Source organism: Bipolaris sorokiniana, assembly GCF_000338995.1.
Source record: "Bipolaris sorokiniana ND90Pr unplaced genomic scaffold COCSAscaffold_15, whole genome shotgun sequence".
In the NCBI taxonomy this organism is placed as follows: domain Eukaryota; kingdom Fungi; phylum Ascomycota; class Dothideomycetes; order Pleosporales; family Pleosporaceae; genus Bipolaris; species Bipolaris sorokiniana.
Window position 1 is genome coordinate 629,045 of NW_006911909.1, and position 20,916 is coordinate 649,960.

Sequence of the window (20,916 nt, forward strand, 5' to 3'; positions counted from 1 at the left end):
TAGTAAGCCTCAAAATCCACAAAGGCGATCTTCCCGCACCACCCCAGCACTGTCTCCAGAACGAGCTCGAGATACAACAGTGGTGATGTTCTTTCGCCCAATGTAGCGCCAGAGTTGGAACGCAACCGGTACACGGGGCGAGAAGATCATCGACGACTACTAGCTGAATGAAATATGGTACAGCCTCACTATGATAACAAGATAGTAAGATAGTAGCTCGTGAACAGTGCCAAAGAGAAGTGCAGCATCAGTTACCTATCACCCTGGCTGGCCTGGTTGCCCACTGCTGTGACTGCTAGCTACTAACTGTAGTAAGGGAGATTCCATTGTTCATCACATCACTCACTGAGAGAAACTCTTCCATCTCAACTATCAGAGTTCTACCAATCATGGCCCAAATACTGCCTTGTTCTGCCTCACCCACTCCTCAAGCCTCATCGGCGGCCGGCCCGTATAAAGTGCCACATTCCTCACACCCTCCTCGTAGTGAGGAAACCGCTCACCATTACCCTTATCCGGACCTTTGGTACCCAGCGTCTTAGCCATGTACTCTGCAAAAGACGGAGGCATGCCGCACTTAGCGTACTTCTGATATCCTTCCTCGGGACTCAGAGTCGTTATTTTCAGATCTTTCTGGAGAACGCTGCCGATCTTCCTAATGCTATTCCGTAGAGAGAGTACCTCGGGGCCATAAAGATACACAATCTTCCGGCCTTTCGAACCAGAAACAATAATATTGCCTATGACGCTACCGATGTCACTAGGGACAATGTTGTCCTGTTCGAACTCGGCGCCATACAATTTGACATTATTGGTCGCTATGCCATCTTTTGCTGATAGTAGGTTCGTGGCGAAGCATCCGGGGCGAACAGCGACGTAATTCTCCGGGCCGAGGAGTTCTTCTAGGCTTGCTTCGACTTGGGCGTGAACGAAGGGGAGGAGGTCGAATGGAGAGATAGCGCGTAACGCTTGATTGGTGTAGATTGTGAAACTGCTTAGGAAAACGATGAAATCGACGCCTTCATTCTTCATTGCAATGATGGCGTCGTGGAGGTGTTCATATTCATGATGGATCAAGTAGATAAATGCGCGCTTGGCTGCAGAGGTCCTGATGGCCTGGCTGACGGTCCGTGGGTTTCTCAGGTCGGCTTGGATCCGGTGGAAGTCGCCAGCGGCTTCTGATTCTGTAGTGAGACCAGGAATGCTTTTCGATGTATCTCGCATTGCTAGCCAGACTTTGGCTCCAAGGTCCTCGGCTGTTCGTGCGGCAGCAGATCCTACTTGGCCAGTCGGGCCGAAGATAATGACGGATGTCATGATGGGAATTGTGATAGGTTTCGTTAGTAATGGAAATGGGTAGTCGTTAAGTTGGTGTGTCGAGTTGTGTTGTTTCCCATGTGTTTGTAGCTCAGGCTAGCACCCGCTACTATCGTAAGGGACTCAAGGATCAATACAGTACTCATTTTAAAGATACTATTAAATATCTCGGGAATGTTATTGTAGATGATCCGCACTAGGACCCTGTAGATACTCCGAACTCCACACACGTGTTGAATCCAGAGTACAATGGTTTGCATGTGAATTCGCTTTTTATCTAGCTAATAATACGCTTTTCATGTCTTTCAACTTCAAACCTTTTCACTTGGTTCCGTGGAAGACAATAGTTCTGTAAATACACATATCGTCAGTGCAACTGATGGATGGAGAATGCTTCTGTCAGTCATTGTGAATCAAGATGTCTAGAGCACGGAACAAAATCTTGCCGACAACAAGGCTTCATGAATCATGTGCTATACAACACCCTCATTTTGTAGGTCCAGCTAACAGAGCCTATCTCATATGCATTGAATGGCCATCGTGTTGCGTAACTCGAGAGCGACATGGCATCTACAAGCTGCTTTAGTATCTGAATGACATTGGCATTGGCCTAGTCATGCAGGGTTGTACGCAAAAGGTAGACATCCACGCTTCTTCTAGGCTGAGGGAGGATAAGGTTGTACTCAGTGGCTTGAACGCAGGATCGAATATCGGGCTGTAACGCGGTGATGGTGGTCTGAGCGTTTGCGATGGGGCTAGGGAGATCCTGAATGATGATGTTGAGATGCGGATGGGCTTTTGCTAGCATGATGACTGTGCATCTGCTGCTTCTACCGGCTTTTATGAAGATGTTAGATGAGTGCTAGATGTTGCTGTCTGGAGGCGGATTAGAAAATGGCCTGGAGAACTTACATCTACGACTTTTGCGTTGTCCAATGCCACCCAGCCGAACACTTCCACCAGCCACGTTATGTTTTGTTGATGTTTGGACGAGTGCATTTTATATCTGACGGCGCGTTATGTGGGGAGATCTCACGCTTTGGAACATGAGTCTGCAACTGGCGGTACATTCTGTACTTGGCGGTGCACTATGCGGGGAAGATATCACCTGTTGGATCTTTGAGCTCATCTTTGGCAGTCGATTTCAAATGCCGGTGATGCATCTGCTTTGCGTTGAAAAGTACATAGCGGCGATGGGCTAGTAGGCCGAATATGGTACTGCCAGGCTCAGAACATACCCGCTGAAAGATACTCAAGATTCCACAGCGCAATCGGCTAATCCAAATATGGTACTGTTAGTCGAGATGGCACTGCCAGACTCAAAGCACACTCATAAGAACAGACTCAGGATTCCCCGCGCGGATCGGCTATACCAAATAGGGTATAGCCGATCCGCGCTGTGGAAATTTGGAGGTCCATTCAACAGGTGGAGGGGAGTCCCGTTGATACTTTTTCATGTTTTCGCTCATCTCTGCCAGAACATTCACATATTTGGCTTCGTCTGTTCTACTACAACCGGTCAACGAATTTGCCCGAGCGGGCATAACTCCTATGGTTGCTGTCGACTTGGTGTTCAGCGCGATACTACCATTGTATGTGGAGCTCCAGAAGGAGCATCAGTATCATAGATGCGCTCTTCCAGAGATCACATCCCTGGTTGCTTCAATTATGCCTCAGTTCAAGTGGTAGCTAAAGATAAGTTGGTAGCGCTGGTCAAAAAAAAAGAGCGGAATGGGCGGTAACACAGTAATGTACATCGATCCTACGACCAACAAAAACACTAGCGACAGTGTTATTCTTTACACTAATATAATATGCACGCCGTAAGTGAATAGTTTAGCTGCCTTCGCGCTAGGTATGCTCTCTATGAAAAACACATCTCCAATGGCTTCACTAGATAAAGGCAGTTTATCGCAGGCGGGCAGGTCTCTACTCCGGCGCCGTGTAACGTTGACTGCAGCGAATAAGATATCGTAAGCTTGTAGAACAGTAGTATCATCAGCTCACCAATAAACGCGCATATGCTTCATTTGGAATAGGCCTGGACCAGGCTCGGCAAAGGGTCAGTCTCCAGGTTTCCGGCTACCATCATTTGTGGGATCAGACGATGCTATCATGATCAACGCTCAACTTCGGACCGATACAGCATCTCACATATGCATATGCGTTGGGTTATTCTTGGTGTGTCAAGGTCTCACTTCCTTTCACGTCATAAAGGATGCGGGCTAAGCACTGTTCCGCGGAGGGCTAGGGACATACTGACCTGACAGCTTTAACCGTTTGCTGGTACTACCATAGATGAAAAGAAGCTGAAGAACAACACAATCATAACGGAGCAGATTTGAGATCTCTTTTCAACCTGTACATATGCTGTCTAGCACACTTATGCTAACTCGCACTCAATCAAGCTCTCCTGTGAGTGCTTGACACTCCATACTTTCACAATCTTCAGATCAAGTCCAGGCGACTCTAACAGTCGTTTCCACTCTTCCATTGTGCGCTCCTTGGAAGAGAAAAGTGTCATCATCATCATGTCCAGTCCCGTGGCCTCAGAGTCTGCTCCCTGGTCTGGAATGATGATTTCGTTGATCAGCAGCTTGCTGTATCCTTGCTTCATAGCACCAGCAACTTGCTTCAAGATGCTCTTGCACACTTCGTCAGGCCAGTCATGGAGCACTGAATGTAGGTAGTATGCTCGTGCCGCTGTTAATGTTAGTCAATGTTCACAGTCGCAATATTTTGTTTTCAGACGTACCTTTTATGGGCTGCTCAGTGTGAAAATCATATTTCATGCGCTCTACATCGTTATGTAGATGCTCGATACCATCAATGACAGGGGAAAGGTCCTGCAATATGAGCCGACCAGGCGCATCGGTATGTTTTAGCCTAGATGTCTTGTCAGTATGCATGTTGTGATTAGGTTCCTACGACCGTACCTAAACTCTTCGATATCATGACCATGACCTCCTCCAACATCTACCAGCATCACCGCATCCTTAGATGCGTTCATTTCCTTCACGAGCCTTTCTTTCACTGGGTAAAAGTCACGGTCCATCCAACTTGGTCGACCTTGTCGATATCCACTCATGTGATGATTAAACTGATGGCCCAATGGTGGATGAACAATCATGTATTCAAACATGCTCATTTTCGTATTGAAAGCAAATTGATATGGCCCGGATTCGACATCTGAGGTCAGTTCGTAGTTGGTTCCCTTGAGGTACTCTGGGAACTTGCTGCAGGACGGATGGGCTCCACCAGCACTAATCGGGTCAGTCTTGCAATCAAATTTAGTAGCACTGAGTCAGTGTTCGACACTTACAGGCAAGGATAACTGTCTCCAATGATGGGCATATCTAGCGCTTTGGAGAAGTTTGTTGGTGCGTATTCGTCAGTTCCTATCTCCTTGATATAGCCCATAGCTGCGATGTGTTTCATCATGCGGGCTGTAAATATTAGAAGCTTTTCGTGAAAATATGCGAGTTTGTACGCTTACCCAATGTTTGGCGAGGAACTCCTAGCTCGCCCGCAATCTCATCAACCTTTATTGGCCCATCTTTCTCGGCAAGTAACTTGAATACACCTGCATTGTAGCAAGCCGTAATAGCCGTATGACAGCCCGGCTACAAGAAAACTTAGATATGTTCAGTCCCAGGATCTCGATACGCATACCTGAACCCAGTTGTGTTTGATCATTGTTTCCCGAGGAGTCTCCAGAGCCACCACCAGACTCCTGGCGAGCGCGAGCATATCCAAGCGGCCGTCGTTGCCTTCTGTAATTGTTGATTTTCTAAACATCAAGAGCTTCTCTAGTATCTTGGGAACGGCTCCTGGATCATTGGCATGCACGGCAATGCCGCCATCAAGTACGGCCATCTTCAATGATGGGCTTGGTGAAGAAGTGCCTGAGCGAGCAGAATAATAGGATTGGTAAAAGAACTCTGACTTGATCACAAGGCAGATGATTCTCTAATATGAGGGAACAAAAGGGACGTCCATGACTTTATCATCACACTCCTTAAGTGATCTTGACTCGTTGTGTACTACAAGGCACATCAGCACTAGCCATACCTTCAACATCTCCCGAAATACAAGCATGTATGATTATGCAGACACAATCTATTTCATGATGTAAGATCCTCCCCGAATTGTTAGGACTCGACAGAATCAAGGGCTTGTAGCGTCTCTGTACAGAACTTAGCCGGTCAGACCCTTGATTGATTGATGTCCGTAACACGAACCATAGCATCGGGAATGAAGGAGCGCTAAAGCATCGCCTCATAAACGAGCAAGACATAAGAGCGGCTAAACAGTAACATTTCGACTGGTCCGGTGTGTTGCAATTAGCGCGATGTTGAGAACAACTTCAGCGGCATGGAAAGAGTGTTCTGGAATAACTCAAGCGCGTCTTCATACATGAGGTAGTGAAACTGTCTAATGAACTGATTTAGGGGGTGTTTTTTTCACTACAAAACTATATGTACTGATTGAGACATCCTGAGCTTGTATGCCGACGTCGTTGTAACTTGGTACTTAATCATCCGTAACAAGCGAGGAGGATTCCGCCCCCCTTTACATTACGTGCGTCTTACATCAACAGCGAACAAAAAGGACTGATTTGCAACGAGGAATTAAACGATCTGTTTATATATGCACTTGGAGTTTGCCGGCATGTCTTATGAAAGGGATGTTTCTACCATTCGGTGTTGGCACGCATTGCTTGCATGGACTTGCATTTTCGATTGCGGCGCGGTAGCGATCCGCTGCAGCATATTTCCGTTGAGCAGAATGCCCATCAAAAGACGCGGCAGCTTTTCTCTTGGGAAAAGATGCAACAACCTGGAATGAGACGCTCAGACTGGATCTACAACATCGTTGTTTGCTTGAGCAATATATAAGACACGTCTATGTTCATCGGCTTGCTGCAGAGCGACTCCATCATCTTCTTGAAAAATATATGACAGTCCTTTAGTCTCCTTGCAAGGCTTAACTGTGATATGTTAGTACCAAAAGCTTTGCCTGAGCATCTCGCCAACGAAGACAAGGGGCCTTCGATCTTAGCGGTATGCATCGCGCTGACTACTCTGGCCACCATTCTTGTGGCTGGAAGACTCTATACCAGAGGCAATATCCAATCACACATTGCCTAGATGACTGGCTGATGATTCTATCCATGGCAAGTGTTTTCTTCAGGGCTCTCCCCGCCACATAAGATACTGACGCATCAAATAAATATGTGGCTATGTTATGCTTAGCCTAACGATAGTCGCCATACGGGCCGGCAATGACCAGCATCTAGTTATGCTCACCACCGAGCAGAAATAAGACGCCATACAGTACACTATTGCGGGCCTTTGCCCAAGAATACTCTCACTCGGAATCCCCAAACTAGCCATAGTAGCGCTCATAGCGAGGATTATGAGCCCCAGCCGAGGTCACGCAGTGTTTCTTTAGTCAATTACTGGCGGTTGCTTGCTAGTTTTGCTTGGTTGTGTTGTCATCCTCTTCGCGCAGTGCACGCCGACTCGATCGCAGTGGGACTTTACAGTCAAAGGTACCTGCTGGAACCCATGGGTTTTGGTATAATATGCCATTGTTGCTGGCAGTACGTCACCCGTGTGAAATGGGGAACTCCACTCATTGTTACAGCTCTATCCGCCATTTTGGATCTTTATTTTACGATATATCCGGCTTTTATTCTCTACAGACTACAGATGAATGTAAAGAGGAAGATCGCTCTCAGCTTTGCGCTCGGACTAGGCTGTATGTAGGTCTACAAACACTTGTGGGAAGATGAATTCTCATTTGTGAGATAGAGCTGCAACCATAGCGGTTTACAAGTCGACTAGGCTACCTGCACTTGCCAGCGCCGACTTCAGTTGTAAGTGAAAGTTCGTTCCAAAGCTATAAGTATATGCTGACTGATCGTATAGACGATACTGCCAATATCACAATATGGACTAGCAGTGAAGGAAATGCAATCATCATCGCCGCATGCATTCCAACTCTCCAGCCACTAATTGATCGAATTTTCGGTCGCGGCATATTTGGCAGCACAAGAGGGGAGAGAGGACGAACCGGTTACGAATCACAGGGCCAACATGCCATGAAGCTGATCACAATCGGAAGCAAAATGTTTCGGTCATCCAGAAGACACATGAAGACGGAGATCTTGGACACGACGATAGGTCAGGAGAGCCAAGAAAGTATTCTTAGCTTCAACCGTCGACATGTTGATCATCATAGTAAAAGGGAAGAAGACCTAGTCATCACACAGACACAGGAGGTGTCAGTTCAAGAGGAATCTATGAGTAATCATTGGTAAAAAGAGACATATGTTACGCAAATTTGGTGTACACTCGGGCACTGTTCGCTTGATGCCACATTTGTTACTGAGCTTTTGATAAAAGAAGTTATGTCATATTGTTCTAATTTGACATCTCTATGTCTTTCCTAAAGCTAGGTCAGTGGCCTCACGTAAAATTATCATAGCGTATCAAAGCTGGGTCAGGCAACCTTCGTATCACTATATTTGAGTACCTAGGTCAAATATATTCTTTACCCCTTGTTATCTGCAATTGGCTCACCACCACATCTTTTGCTTTGCTATCATCAATCATGTGTGCTCTTAATATACACACGCTCCACCACGACATACTTTACGAACTGCTAATCACATGCCGAGATCTGATATCCCTAAAGCGCTTGATCCTTACCCACCCCGCAATTTACCACGCATTCAACAACCGCCGGCGCCTGGTTCTTAGAGCGGTCTTCAAGACACAAAGCATTGCCCGCCTCAGATGATGTACCGACAATGAACACTACCTGGTGAAAGCGGATAGATACATTGCCTGCATGCTACCTTGCAATGCAATTGACCGCGTCGCCCTGCGCGAGGCCCTCTGGCCTATCGTCAAGCAGTCAATTCCATCCATGATCTCCCGCTAGTGGGCTATAGCCCTTCTAACTCGCTATCATCAAGCAGGCTCAAGCACAACGAACTCATGTTTGTCAAAGAAGCCGCACGCACTACATTATCCACATCGCTGCCCCTGCACTTTGACCAGCGCACACTCCTCAGAGCCATCAACCGGACATATACGGCTTCAGAAATGCTAGAGGAAACAATAGAACTAGATGCAGCCATTCTGCAGCGCCTTGATCCGCGGTTGCAGGCTCATATAATCTGGGTGGAAGATCTCGTGCACACGTACCAAAACAATAGAAACGGTCAAAAGGTTTTGGACCTCCAGCTGAGGTGCTTGCAGCTCTGCCGAGACACACTAGGGTTAGGAAGCAAAGTTGCCCTAGACTGCGCAAGAAGCCTTATCTGTAGCTATCAGCTCAGAGGTGAGCATGAAAAGGCGTTTGAATTCTACCAGTTCGTTTGGGGTTCTCTCAGTCCAACAACCCCAGGGTATACCGCTTGGTTGCGAAAACTGATGGATGTATTGTATAAGTCTAGCTAAGACTATGAGGCAAGAGGGAAGCAGGGCTTATGCTGGCAAAGGCATATCGCCAAAATAAGCGGGGACGTCTGGTGAAGACTAAGAACTAAGAGGTCATTGGCCGTATTGTCTTACCCAAGGGGGCACGAATAACATGTGCGGCGGACCGTAGCAGTGGTCTTTCCACAACGGCAGATCTAATGTACGTAGCGGAAGGAAGCATCATACTTGACCAATCTATTATTTCTCGAGTTGAGAAACAGAATTCTTTTGAAAATATAGGTGTGCTTTGAAATCGTTACGACAACCACTTGCTTCGCTACATGGGATATAATAGATTATTTCATTTCAAATATATCTGGTATCACAAAGTACCGTCGTCTCGATCGTCAGCATGCCCAAACGAGTACGACTTTCAAACACTCCTCCCTCAGTACCGGTTCTCCCATCTTGCATTTCAACTTAGCTTCTTCGAGTCCCTCGCTTCACTCTGTATATCCACTGTGCATCCCGCTCACCCCCACATATCCATAACCTCGCTCCGTCCCACCAACCCCGCCCCATCCTCACGAAAAATCATTAGGCCAACACTTCTCCTTGGGCCAAGCCACCGAATCATGACTCGCCGCATGGGCCTCCAGCTGCGCCTTATTCGTATTTACAATTTCGCGACGGCAATTCTGGCACTATAGTATTCCCCGCACGGGCGCGGGCGTGCCCGTTAGCTGGCTATGCAGCAAAAGAATGACTTATGTGAAGTATGGGAACGTTTGGAAGAGAGAGAATAGGTTCAAGGAGGAGGAGGAGGCATGGGAATGCCTACAATGGAGGTTGGCTTGGGCGCCTTGACGGGAAGGCCGTTTGCCTTGACGGGGGCGCGGGTGCCTGCCTTTTCGGCTTTGCGGTGTTCGCGTTGGATCTGTGCAGGCGGGTGTTAGTGAATATTTTCGTTTGGTTGATGACAAGGGATTGGCCTACTCGGTCCTTCTTGGAGATAGGCATTGTGGTGGTTTTGTGTAAAGTTTTGGGTACGGTGGAGGAAAAAACGGAGTTGTAGTTGGAGGCGCTTGCACAGAGCGGGTAGATTGGGAAAGAAGGGTCTCTCGCTAAGCTAGCGGCTGCATGTGAAAGTTAGGCTCCACCGATTGGCAGCCCCGCATGGACCCGCATAGCAGCCGCGATATAATCCTATTTCTACCGAAAGCGATTACCAAGGTCATTTAGCTATCAGGCTCAAGTATGTAAAATATGTGCGAAGTAAAATAATAGAAGCTTTTGGATTTTTTCAAGGGTTTTCAGCCTCTTATCTACGTGCTGAAAGAATAGTATTCTATAACACTAGTTGTTCTAGTATGAAGAGATGCATGCTATATACTTTGTCTGTATCCAGCTATTACTCTCTTAAATGCCAGTGTCTTTGTTGGATCTGGCAATGAGATCTTGGCGATATCTATCTGCGGATGTCTCTCAGCCTCGTTATTAGGCATCTTAATGTCATAGTCAAGGATAAGACGGGCTAGAATCATTTTAATCTCGTTTGCAGCAAAAAAGCGGCTGGGGCAGGCGTACCCGCCATAGCCAAAAGTCAGGTTCTCTGTATTAGAGGTAACAAATTGGTTGCGGGCCATATCTCCAGTCTTATTAGTACTAGTAGAGCGGGCCTTGTAGGCGCGGAAGCCGTCAAAGGTACTGGACAAAGGGTAGAACAAGTCGTCTTGGTAAACAGCATCCGTGGGAATTTCGATCATAACGCCGGCGGGGATGTGTTGGCTGTTGCTGAGAGTTATGCTTTTGAGTGTGCGGCGAGTGAAAGATGCTGAAGAGCGAAAGTTAGTAGCTGGGGAAAATTAAGTAAACACTACTGATTAGTTAGAGCTTATTTTGTTACTAAAGAGAAAAATACTTACTGACGAAAGGTGAGTAGAATCGCAAAACCTCCTTCATATAGTTGTCGAGCTTTTCCATCTTTCGAAGTCCATGGAACGTAAGGGTCGTATGCTATAGGTCAAGTGAATATGAGCTGATGTTGCGAGCGAACCTCGAAGAAGAGACCGCACAAGATATACAAACCGTGTCAACGCGGCTCAGGGTTCTATTGTTGTGTATCTGTAAGCTCCTTACGCAGGCCGATAGCCGAGGTACTAGAGAAGGCTAGCCAACAATACGGAATATACGGCAGACACGGTCTCTACGGCCTGCAATTAGGGATGGCTTGATGTCTTAGCGATGGATCTTCGCTCGCACAGCCGTCGCTTCGTTGACTGCTACGGTTTCAGCTCGGTGCGACCCAATCAAAAAGTGCCAAATGCGACTAGAGCAGCACTGCAATGCAGTGAAGCCCGCGTGCGTCCTCAGACCATTATTACAGCTGCCCTGTCTCCGTCTCCACTCCTATCGCAATATCAGAACATTCGGCAAAACGAGCTTTGTCCAAGCACAGACAAAACACCACACGGACAGGGTCAGGGTCATGGTAAGGGTCTACAACAGGTTGTCACATACGATGGAACATGCAGGTGTCCCTGTCGAAGTAACAAATGCTATATTACTTAGTTTTCTATATCAAAACTGTCTTTCCTACATCATACTATTCAATAGCTGTTCCTAATCTCTCCTACTAAGAGTTTTTTATAAGTTATTGTACTTTTAGATCCTAAGGTAGAGACCTAATCTACTACACTACCTCTAATCTACTCTATACCTATTGTTTCTAAATCTATCTATATTACGACTTATGCACGTTCTCTAACAGCGCAGTCCTACACTGGTGCGATACGGGCCTATACTAATCTAGCGCGGCTCTACATCGATGCGACGTAGGTCTACCTTAGAATGTATTCGGTGCCTCCATCTTCTGTCTTCATCCGCTATTGAAATGACGTCTAACATGTTTCACTACCAAGTTATCAGCCCCACTTAGACTAGTAAATAGGTACCCCTTACCACGAGGTATGGTAGAGGTATATTAGTGGTCACATGGGCTGCGGGTAGAAGTAGAGGTAGGGTCGCAAGGGCCGTGGGTAGGGGTAGAGTATTACATAGGTCTGACCCTACCTACCCTACCACTCCCCAGCTCTTGGCAACCCTACCATGCCTCCACCTCTACCCATTTACCACCGTAATTAGAGCGACGCGCTGTAGCGATCTAGGAGGTCAAGACCCTAGGAGATTAATACGCTAGACAACCTTTACAGATAAGTCTCTATTCTAAAATAATAAACTTAATTAAGCTTTAAAGGGTTATAGTTAGATCCCATAGAAATCGCCGACAATAAAGTCTGGCAAATAGTGGATAATCGCCTCATCTTCTGTTGTAAAGAGCCTTTTTGATTTAAGAGTACAATCTTATCGAGAGAGTTCTCCTCTTAGTCTTCGCCCTAGTGTACTTCTAGACACGTTATAGATTGCTGCAGCTCGTAGTATGTTAAGTGTCACATCGCGTTGCATAGTTAGTGCTGCAAGCTGTATTTGATGTTCTTTTAAAAGCTTTTGCACGTGGTTATGTTAAGTTATCAAGTATAATAGTTATATGATAGTCAAAGTTAATAGAGTTTTTGCATTTTCGGTCACCTGCCCATCCTGGTCTCTCACCTATCCTAGACGTTACTGTTTTCTTACAAACAATGCATCCTTATTACGCCTTCAAAACCCATTTTACCATCCTAAACTCTTTTCTTCTTGACAACGTCACATTCGCGGCCCTCGATGGCTTAAGCAGCGCCAGCAAAAACTTTTTTTCGTTCCTCGGGCCGTAAAAAGCGTGCATAGATGCAGCCATCAAGGGTCTCGTAATGAACCTGAACAAGTCTACATCGATACCGTCTTCGATATTTTCTATGAAAATTGCTGAAGTGGTTTAATTGTTGCTTGGTCAGGTCATCGATCCTGTGTGGTGCAAGCCCCGTGTTCATATGCTCGTGGGATTTTTTCACCATAGGAACACGCCCTCCGCCTTTAGGTTTGGCATCCTCGAGTATCTTCTCGTTTGTGAGCTCGTCTGGCATACGCGAGGAATGATCTCAACGACCAGTGCGTTGAAATCCAAGGTAGAGTGCGCGTGTTGCACAGCTGCGGCAAGGGAAGGAGACGTGACAATATAAGTGCGCATGATCAACATTGGCATTGTAAAAATAGGTTGTTTGCACCGCTGACTAGACGAAGATGAGAGTCTTATTTGAAAAAAAAGCATGAGGTTACTTACCTCATTGTCTTGAGATACAAAGGACCGTGAACAAGCATGCCAACAAGATGGCCGATCCAAGGAAATCTGGGATATAAAACAGGTGGCTCGCGAGAATCAAATCGCATCTGGAAAAAGTGTTACATGACTGCGACGATAATCGCTAGACTGCAAATAGCCATAGTCTAATTAGGATCAGTCATATCTGCAACTCTTCCTGAGATACGATTCTGCAGTCATAATAAATCAGAATGTGAACAACAGACTCAATCCTATACGTAAATTTGGTGAGCGAAGAACTAAGGACTTAAAAAGATATTTTGTGATTGATGAACTTTAGCAGAACAACACTGAGATTTATATAGTTATGCAGTATCGAAGGTACCCTGTATCACTAGCCCTGCCGCTGCCTTTCCGACACCTGTAGCCAGAGCATGAAGCAAGCGAGACAAGCACCAACCGGAAAGGCCGTTAATCGGACCGGCGTATATTCACAGCTATTCTACTATCATAGGCGACTTCTTATAGAGAAGGAAAGTTAATAGTTTGTTGTATGCCATAATATAGAGTTTTACACAATAATCTACTATGATAATAACAGACAAGAAGCAGGTTGAAAAGATACTAAAAAGAATAGACAAGGTTTTCCTTGCTGTAAAACCTCATACTTACGCGTAGGATAAAAGCTCAGTGTCAAACATTCATATTATCGATCTCTTACCAGCATCTGGACTAGTTTGGAGTGTGATGGGCTGGATAGCCCATCACAGTTCAGATGGCGGCGGCCATCTTATGTATCAACTACGCAACGATATCAGCATGCTCTGATATCTTGTGCCAGCCTTTTTGGCGCGGTGGGCGCGTTGTAGTTGCGTGCGCAGTCTAATAGGACTCGACCCGTTACATGGAGTATCTCATGGGAGGTGAGGCTTTGCCACTTGTTTGAACGCTTCGGCCTAAATACGGTCCGCAATGCTATTCTAGTATTAGAAATACGTAGTAGTTAGTCACGACAAGCCTAGAAGATTAGCAACTACACATCATAAAAAATTCTGAACAATCCACAATAGATAGTTCTATTGTGTAGCTTACGAATTAGTATATTAATCAAGTTAGTAAGCTGGCCAGACCAGCGAGCCGACTAGACACACCTCATGTATCTGATGGAGGGTAGTATAACGGGCTAAACGCCGCTTGGATAGCTCCTCGATGGAATCTCGGTTAATCTATAGAATCCAGGTGCTACCTGTCACGGTACGGGCTCACGAATAGGGAACATAGGCACGTGTACAGGTTCTATTGCTACAGCTAATCAACAGGCTCTCACTATAGGTAGTATAGAGTAGAAAACAGGACGTAGCTCGAAGAGCTATCTAGGCTGTGGTGCTGCCGTTTTGCAGAATCCGGGCGCTCGGGCCCATACCCGGATTCTGTCGGCAGCCAATCAGGAAGGCCGCGCGCCAGCCACCTAGCTGGCACCATGGCCCTAGCAGCCACCCGGGGATTTCCAGCCTCTTGCACCTTGAAACTGCCGGTCCGCTGCTATGTCAGCTAGCGCCGTGACACTACCCAGAGCACCCAGGTTCTGCATGCGCACCATTTAAACTCGCTAAACAGATATTCTAATTTAAGTTCTTATTAACGCTAATTTAGTTAGAGCTATAGCGGGATAAAATGTAAAAGATAGTAGCTTAGAAAAGAAGTATTAGGCTATAGTAGGAAGGTTACGGGTCGTGTTAGGACCACCGCGGGCCGTAGTAGGACCATCGCGGGCCGTAGTAGGACCATCGCGGGCCGTAGTAGGACCGTCGCGAGTAGTAGAACTATCACGGATCGTAGTGGTGCGCTATTAGATTACGAAAAGGCAAGCAAATTAGATGGGGTTTTAAGATCTATGCGTCACTGTAGGTGCTTAGTACGTATAACAATTCACCTAACTACAGAAAACACTCTTCTCTTAAAACAAATTGTGGCTAGAACGGCCTTTAGCCAAAGTCTTACACAGTCCCTGACTGTAGATAGACTCTAATGAGATAACAATAATAACAACAGTCTACCTCTAGAGTGAATAGCAGATATAGATTAAGGCAACACTCGAACTTGAAGGAGGCTAGGCAGTGCTTTGATTAACAGGATACTACTAACTAATAACGACCTCACGCGCATGTTTTTCTTTTGCATTAAACCTAAGTGAATTAAAACACTAAGATTCACTCAACTACATCTATAATAAGTTGAGTAAGTCTATCTCTTTCTTCTCTATATCTATATCTTAGACTTAGTAATACCACTGTTCTTTTGAAAAACCTAAGCACTCCGCGACAGAAACAAATTTAAAGCCGCGCGCACTTAAAGATTCAAGTAGAGTTGGCGCTAGGGTGGTTACTGTGTTTTGGAACCTCGCATGCATTAAAACAATCGGCCATTCGCGCTGTTCTTCTAGAAGCCCATCCTGCGTAGCTATCCAAGACTGCAAAATATCCAGACTGGAGTTTACCATGTCAGGTTCCTGATACTTCCAGTCAAAGGCGTCTAGAGACCACCGTACTGCAGTGAATCCATTTGAGCGAAGAGATTCGCGGCAGCTTTTGTGACACTCCCCATAGGGTGGGCGTACGAAACTAGACCGGATGCCGAGTATGTGATGTAGCCAATCATTCATCCTTTTCTACGCATTGTTAATATCTCTTTAGTTAGACGTGCAGGCCTAACTGTACAATATCTTCGAGTGCTCTAGCATCATCGATGGTCTTCATGTCCAAGTGGTCCCATCTATTTTGTCAGTCAAAACATGGCTGGAAAAGCTACCGAGTGAAATACACATACGTATGAGTTCCGATTTGATGGCCCTCGGCATGAATAGCACGTACGTCCTTGTCAAGACCCCATCTGTCAAGATGGTAGGGCGCATTGGGGAAAAATGTTGCAGTAGCATTGTACTTTTTTAGGAGCCTCAGCAGCTCCGAAAGCGTATCGTCAGGATTATCATCGAATGTAAGGGCAACCGTGAATGGCGTTTTGCATCGACCTTAAAGATCATCTCAACTCTGACCTGTGTAATCCGGTAGGGAAATCCTTACTGTATAATTGCTTGTGTTCTTGCGCCAGGCTCTCTCCCAATAACGAGAAATTAGATTCTTCTTGGAAAATTCTTGCATTAAACATCAATAATCGCGATCCCAACGTTTGGAGCAGCTATCACGTACTGATGGAGTAAGAGCCGAAGAGCCAAGGCAAAAAAAATGCATTTTGCAACGACCTTGTAGTAAAAGGAATGATTCATCGCTTGTCAAGCAACGATGATGGGACGAGCAAGACCGAAAATTTGGCATTCAGAATGATGAGCGCGCTATAGAATACGGTGCTGGGACAAGCTATAGGGAAACATGGCCGGAATGGCCGGGATACCCCGGAATGCAACACTACGGTCCGGTTGGTATACCAAGATCGTCTAGCCTAGCTACACCGCCATAGCCCAGCTAGCTAAGACGGCATCATTATTGGATTAACTTTACATGGAATAGAAGATTACTGAATTGTTAATCTGTAGGATGATCGGTTTGTTACATTAAGAAGAATAGATTATGACCCACTAATGCTCTGCAGCTATTGCATGATTCAATAAATCAAGACGGCAAGAAAAAGGTCGAGACAATCTCGTTTAGGACTAACACACGAGACATCCATGTATTTCTCCATTCTAATGATGCTGACATGCAAGAACTAGATGCTGATTAATGCGTTCTTGCAAAAACCCACTACTGTATCTAACAGAAAACCTGAGAGCAGATTGGGCGCTATGGCATATTCGAGTGAGCATACCTGCTCCATTGCATGGTGCCCAAGTAGCAATTTCCGCCATGGATTCTACTGTTTATGATGTATGCATCAACCTGTCCATCCTTATTGAAAAAAATTCTCTACCCATCTTGAGAAGTAAATGGAGTTATTGTCAATAGTTTTTGTGAGGACATCGGCGGTCAAGAGTACAACTGGCGTTAGGACCAGTCCAGATCCACTCCATGAAATCCACTGAGTGGCAGCGGAGTTTGTCCCATCCCACAACCCAAAAAACCTTAAAACCGGATTTCGCCACATCTGATATATCATAAGGTGTACTAGATATAATCCAAACGATATTTTCCCGAGATATTGGGCGGTGGGTGTCATAAACGGGGCCTGGAGAGTTGAAGAGTTGCTGATCGCAAAAACACACAGGGCCCCCCCTAGACTTCTCCAGAGCTGAGCGATATCATCTATCTGATACCCGTTACCAGCGATATTTCTGAGCCATAGATATTCATCACTGAAAGGATTGCTCTCGGGATGTTCCGGTAAGCCCAGAAGGTATAAGCCAAACAGAAGCAACCATCCGTTTGCGAGACTCAATGCACCGAATTTTGTATTCTGTTTCTCCCTGTTCCGACAAGAGACGTCGCGATTGTCAAGAATTGTGCGTACCTCACATATAGTCAAGCCGCACATATAGGTGAAAAGTAGCCAGCTCGAGTTCCAGAAGCCCAAAAGGGCAAGCATTGCTGTAATCATGGGCCTGGATGATGCTCGCAAGTTTGCCGTGCAGAGGATCGTCAAAAAAACGATACAGGAGCCAAAGAATTCTAGAGGTATAGTCCACAGTTGCCCATTCATCGGTTCAACCTTTGTAGACGCTATCGGATTCAAAGCTCCAAGCATATAGTTTCCCTGAGAAACAATTGCTCTCCACAATGAGCGATCCATAGAATCTTTTGGTGGCCAATGGTACAGCCCGAGGATTGCCGCAGTATGTGCTATCGCTTCCATAGCAAACGTCGGTATGTAGAGTCTGAAGCCCCTTCGAAATGTCGCTGAAGATAGATAGGAGAAGAATTCTTCTTTGGGTCCATAATCCCGCATACGTATCGGTTTGATGGATATTGAGTAGGCGGAAATGACAAAAAATATTGCTACCATCCCTTGTCCAGCAAATACGATGCGAATCAAGGGAACTTGAAAAAAATATCGATTGTTCTCGGGTGGCTTAGCATAGTATCCACGAAACCCGGCATTGAGTTCTCCTTCGAAGAAGTGGGTGAAGGCGACGATGAGAGCGGCGATACCACGCAACCCTGTCAACCACACTGTATTTGTAGTGTTTGTTCCAAGCGATGATGAATGCACCAATGGTAAAGACACTGTTTGGAATAAATCGTCATCTTAGGTAGAGTGGGAGGGGTTCTCTTACTTGTTCAGTGTTATAAGGAATGAACGTTTAGCTGGCTTCAGCTTAGATGAGGTGTGCTAAGTCGAGTAGCAATGGGCAGTTTAATGCGATTTAAATTCAATCTCTGGCTTAATGCAGTGACGGTGCAGGTGGTGGCGCGACCAGCAAGTAGTTTTACAGTAGGATTCAGTCTTAAGGGACTTTCCTTAATTCCCTAGTTTCTGTTTGCATATGATTATATACGCTAGTCTTCTCATGCCAAGATTGGTAATGCTTCTAATTAAGGATTGAATATTTTTAATACGGCCTTTTCACAGCGAAACCCCTCTAATCCTTACCGGAGTTCCAAGTTATAGCCTTGCCATGTTTCTCCTACGGATAACGATGAGAAGGGCCTTTTTTAGTGTCTTCTTGTACAATTGACCCTCGCAGGATACGTCTTTTATGTTCTAGATTTCTTGTACCCGAGTCCCACACTGTGTTGCCATAGTGGAAATAGCGTAAGTCTAACGACTCATGGTAACCCGTTGATATAACTACCACTATAAAACCGTAGATATCGATACGTACCTCTCAATCCTTATCATATATATAAATCTTCAAAATGATCAATTATCAGCAAAAGAATTCTGCATGGTCTTTTCTCCGAGATGTCGCACTATTTTTTGTTAGGTTAACCTTCATCTTGGGTATCTTGGCAATACTGAGGATGCACATGGTGGACTACAGCCTGACTTTAGAATCCCTCGTTCTTATCACTTGCTCGGAAGTAAACATCTGGAAGGAATGGGCTCGAAGATACAGGAACAACAGCCCTCAAAGCGACCCGGACATTGAGAAACAGGCCGATACCCACCTTCGGTCAACGGAATGTGTGGGGAGTGTTGTGGGCTACAGAGAAGACCCTGGAATCTATAGCAACTGTCTCAAAAGCTATGTAGAGAACTGCGACTATTGTATGAGAGTGCTGGTATTAGGGGTCGATGGAAACCAGGCAGAGGACTTGTCCATGATTGAAGTTGCAGAGAAGGTGTGTTACTCCAGAATGCTTACCAACATGACGGTAGTAGTTCTAACAATGTATGTTTCCAGGTTTTTGGCGATGACTTGGTTAAGATAGAGCTCCCACGGACGTTTGGCTCTCTTGCTAAAGACTTACTCGATCAACAGCAACGCGAACCATCGCAAATTCCTACGGATCATGGCAGGATCCTTGGAGAGCTCATTACGCAAGCTTCAAGCATCCTCCAGGAGCATGGTGTGCTGTACCCAGGCTCAGACAAACTTGTTCCTATTTGCTTGAACCAGCCACACCACTCGAAAAAAGAGATCATGTTCACAAACTTCATCTTTTGCCTGGCACTCTGCAGAAATCGCAACATACCCTTCATCTGGTCCAGCGATTCGGACTCGTGGATTTTCCCAGGTACACTAGGTCGCGCTATTTCAGGTATTGCAGGTGACGAATCCTTCGGTGGTTCATGCACACAGATGGAAATACACAACAGCAACGCCGCCTTCATCTCTTACATAGTTGCAGCTACATATTGGTCGGAGATACATCTCACGAGCGGACTGCTCAGTGCTTTTGGTGCCATTGACTGTCTGCCTGGTCCTTGCGCACTCTTCAGATATGAAGCGCTAGAAGAGATCCTTTTGGATTGGTACGACCAGCAGGTATTCGGTATAAGACCGGTAAGTTGGATGGAACTGTTATGTTGTACACAACTAATAGAATAAAGACTATCAATGAGGACCGTCATCTCACCACCAGGCTTCTCCTGAGCGGCTGGAAGATCTCATTCAGTGCTCAAGCCATCGTAGCCACAGATGCGCCGACCACTTTGGCAGGATACACAAGACAACAGCTTCGTTGGTCAAGAGCTACCATTATGGAGTCGTTGTATTACCCGTTGGTATACTTTCGTCACAGTCCTGTTCTGTTCCTTGCGTCCTTGAGGCGCCTAATCGTTCCTATCGTTTGCATGTGTACCGTATGCAACTATCTCTACAACGGAGGCGAAGGTAGCACAGACTTTGTTGTGGTCCGAGACATTCTCTTCAGGATCCTCTTATGCGCCTCTTATACCGTTATTAGACACAAAGGGAAGCTGACGTGGTTCGCCATCCAGCTAATTGCTCAACCAGTCTGGTTCATTCTTCGAGCAGGGTATTCTTTGTGGTCCTTTGTTACTGTCTTTGACAATAACTGGGGGTCTTTCAGGAATGTTGGTATGTTAGGATCCAACGCGGAGTCGAAAAAGACGGTGGACTTTCTTTCTGGGTCCCAGCTTGCCTCCAGTGTCTGGCTGGGTCTGGTCGCAGCTGCGATGTGCAAGTACGTCGCGAGGGCGTTTCTCATGCAGAGCGAGTATTACATAACGATGCTTGGATTTATCGGGACATCCCTAGCTATAGCTTCTATTTACTATACAGAGGATACCGCCTTGGAAGGCGACATGTCAAACGAGTAGTTACTGATCACCCTTCTATATAACACAACAATAACCAAACAGTATCTGTTCATATCTTGAAAACCTAAAATTTCAGCACGCCTGTCACTGTCACACGACTGATATGAGACCTCAGGGCAGAAGGGTCAAGGGCATGTGTATTATAAGTTTCTGTCATAATTAACAAGAAAAATTCTCTCATTGACAAGGGATAGGAAGGCTAAAGGTCAACGGGCGTCCACGTCAGAAGGTAATGCTCACCGCACGGTGGCGATCATGCGATTGCCATCACGCCAAGACGATGTCTTCGGC

The 20,916-nt window shown here is 45.9% G+C and overlaps 9 protein-coding genes across 9 annotated transcripts; 2 read left to right on the top strand and 7 right to left on the bottom strand.

The window, feature by feature from the left end:
- Positions 1-387: 387 nt before the first annotated feature.
- On the bottom strand, positions 388-1,317 carry COCSADRAFT_175147 (uncharacterized protein; the record flags this gene model as incomplete). The annotated part of the gene is made up of 1 exon (XM_007706099.1): positions 388-1,317. The coding sequence occupies one exon, from the start codon at positions 1,315-1,317 to the stop codon at positions 388-390; it is 930 nt and encodes a 309-aa protein (XP_007704289.1).
- A 598-nt stretch (positions 1,318-1,915) lies between these two features.
- Positions 1,916-2,225, bottom strand: COCSADRAFT_248061 (uncharacterized protein). Its single transcript, XM_007706100.1, has one exon. It carries the CDS (start codon positions 2,123-2,125, stop codon positions 1,928-1,930), a length of 198 nt encoding a protein of 65 aa, XP_007704290.1. The 5' UTR covers positions 2,126-2,225; the 3' UTR covers positions 1,916-1,927.
- A 1,475-nt stretch (positions 2,226-3,700) lies between these two features.
- COCSADRAFT_175148 (uncharacterized protein) lies at positions 3,701-5,193 on the bottom strand (the record flags this gene model as incomplete). Its single annotated transcript, XM_007706101.1, has 6 exons — positions 3,701-4,020; positions 4,073-4,203; positions 4,254-4,580; positions 4,640-4,763; positions 4,814-4,940; positions 4,990-5,193. The coding sequence occupies 6 exons, from the start codon at positions 5,191-5,193 to the stop codon at positions 3,701-3,703; spliced, it is 1,233 nt and encodes a 410-aa protein (XP_007704291.1).
- Positions 5,194-6,904: 1,711 nt separating this feature from the next.
- Positions 6,905-7,642, top strand: COCSADRAFT_30094 (uncharacterized protein; the record flags this gene model as incomplete). Its single annotated transcript, XM_007705843.1, has 4 exons — positions 6,905-6,922; positions 7,025-7,080; positions 7,134-7,198; positions 7,251-7,642. The coding sequence occupies 4 exons, from the start codon at positions 6,905-6,907 to the stop codon at positions 7,640-7,642; spliced, it is 531 nt and encodes a 176-aa protein (XP_007704033.1).
- Positions 7,643-9,064: 1,422 nt separating this feature from the next.
- On the bottom strand, positions 9,065-9,826 carry COCSADRAFT_40487 (uncharacterized protein). The gene is made up of 3 exons (XM_007705908.1): positions 9,747-9,826; positions 9,592-9,687; positions 9,065-9,454 (listed from the first exon to the last, which is right to left on the bottom strand). The coding sequence occupies exons 1-3, from the start codon at positions 9,768-9,770 to the stop codon at positions 9,335-9,337; spliced, it is 240 nt and encodes a 79-aa protein (XP_007704098.1). The 5' UTR covers positions 9,771-9,826; the 3' UTR covers positions 9,065-9,334.
- A 309-nt stretch (positions 9,827-10,135) lies between these two features.
- On the bottom strand, positions 10,136-10,757 carry COCSADRAFT_99481 (uncharacterized protein; the record flags this gene model as incomplete). The annotated part of the gene is made up of 2 exons (XM_007706102.1): positions 10,136-10,584; positions 10,676-10,757. Coding segments are annotated over 2 exons (531 nt in total), but the record flags the coding sequence as incomplete, so codon positions are not given.
- A 4,469-nt stretch (positions 10,758-15,226) lies between these two features.
- Positions 15,227-15,971, bottom strand: COCSADRAFT_100464 (carbohydrate esterase family 4 protein; the record flags this gene model as incomplete). The annotated part of the gene is made up of 3 exons (XM_007706103.1): positions 15,227-15,616; positions 15,666-15,720; positions 15,775-15,971. Coding segments are annotated over 3 exons (642 nt in total), but the record flags the coding sequence as incomplete, so codon positions are not given.
- An 880-nt stretch (positions 15,972-16,851) lies between these two features.
- On the bottom strand, positions 16,852-18,072 carry COCSADRAFT_100163 (uncharacterized protein; the record flags this gene model as incomplete). Its single annotated transcript, XM_007706104.1, has 1 exon — positions 16,852-18,072. A coding segment is annotated over one exon (1,221 nt), but the record flags the coding sequence as incomplete, so codon positions are not given.
- Positions 18,073-19,013: 941 nt separating this feature from the next.
- COCSADRAFT_45972 (glycosyltransferase family 2 protein) lies at positions 19,014-20,367 on the top strand (the record flags this gene model as incomplete). Its single annotated transcript, XM_007705963.1, has 3 exons — positions 19,014-19,169; positions 19,244-19,846; positions 19,894-20,367. Coding segments are annotated over 3 exons (1,233 nt in total), but the record flags the coding sequence as incomplete, so codon positions are not given.
- Positions 20,368-20,916: the final 549 nt, after the last annotated feature.

Excerpts from the sequence above, each read along its gene's own strand:
- COCSADRAFT_248061 (XM_007706100.1), bottom strand. The coding sequence starts at position 2,125 with ATGCTAGCAAAAGCCCATCCGCATCTCAACATCATCATTCAGGATCTC.
- COCSADRAFT_40487 (XM_007705908.1), bottom strand. The coding sequence starts at position 9,770 with ATGCCTATCTCCAAGAAGGACCGA. Across the intron at positions 9,688-9,746 it reads CTATCTCCAAGAAGGACCGA|ATCCAACGCGAACACCGCAA; the intron begins GTAGGCCAATCC and ends CCGCCTGCACAG. Across the intron at positions 9,455-9,591 it reads CGCCCAAGCCAACCTCCATT|TGCCAGAATTGCCGTCGCGA; the intron begins GTAGGCATTCCC and ends GGAATACTATAG.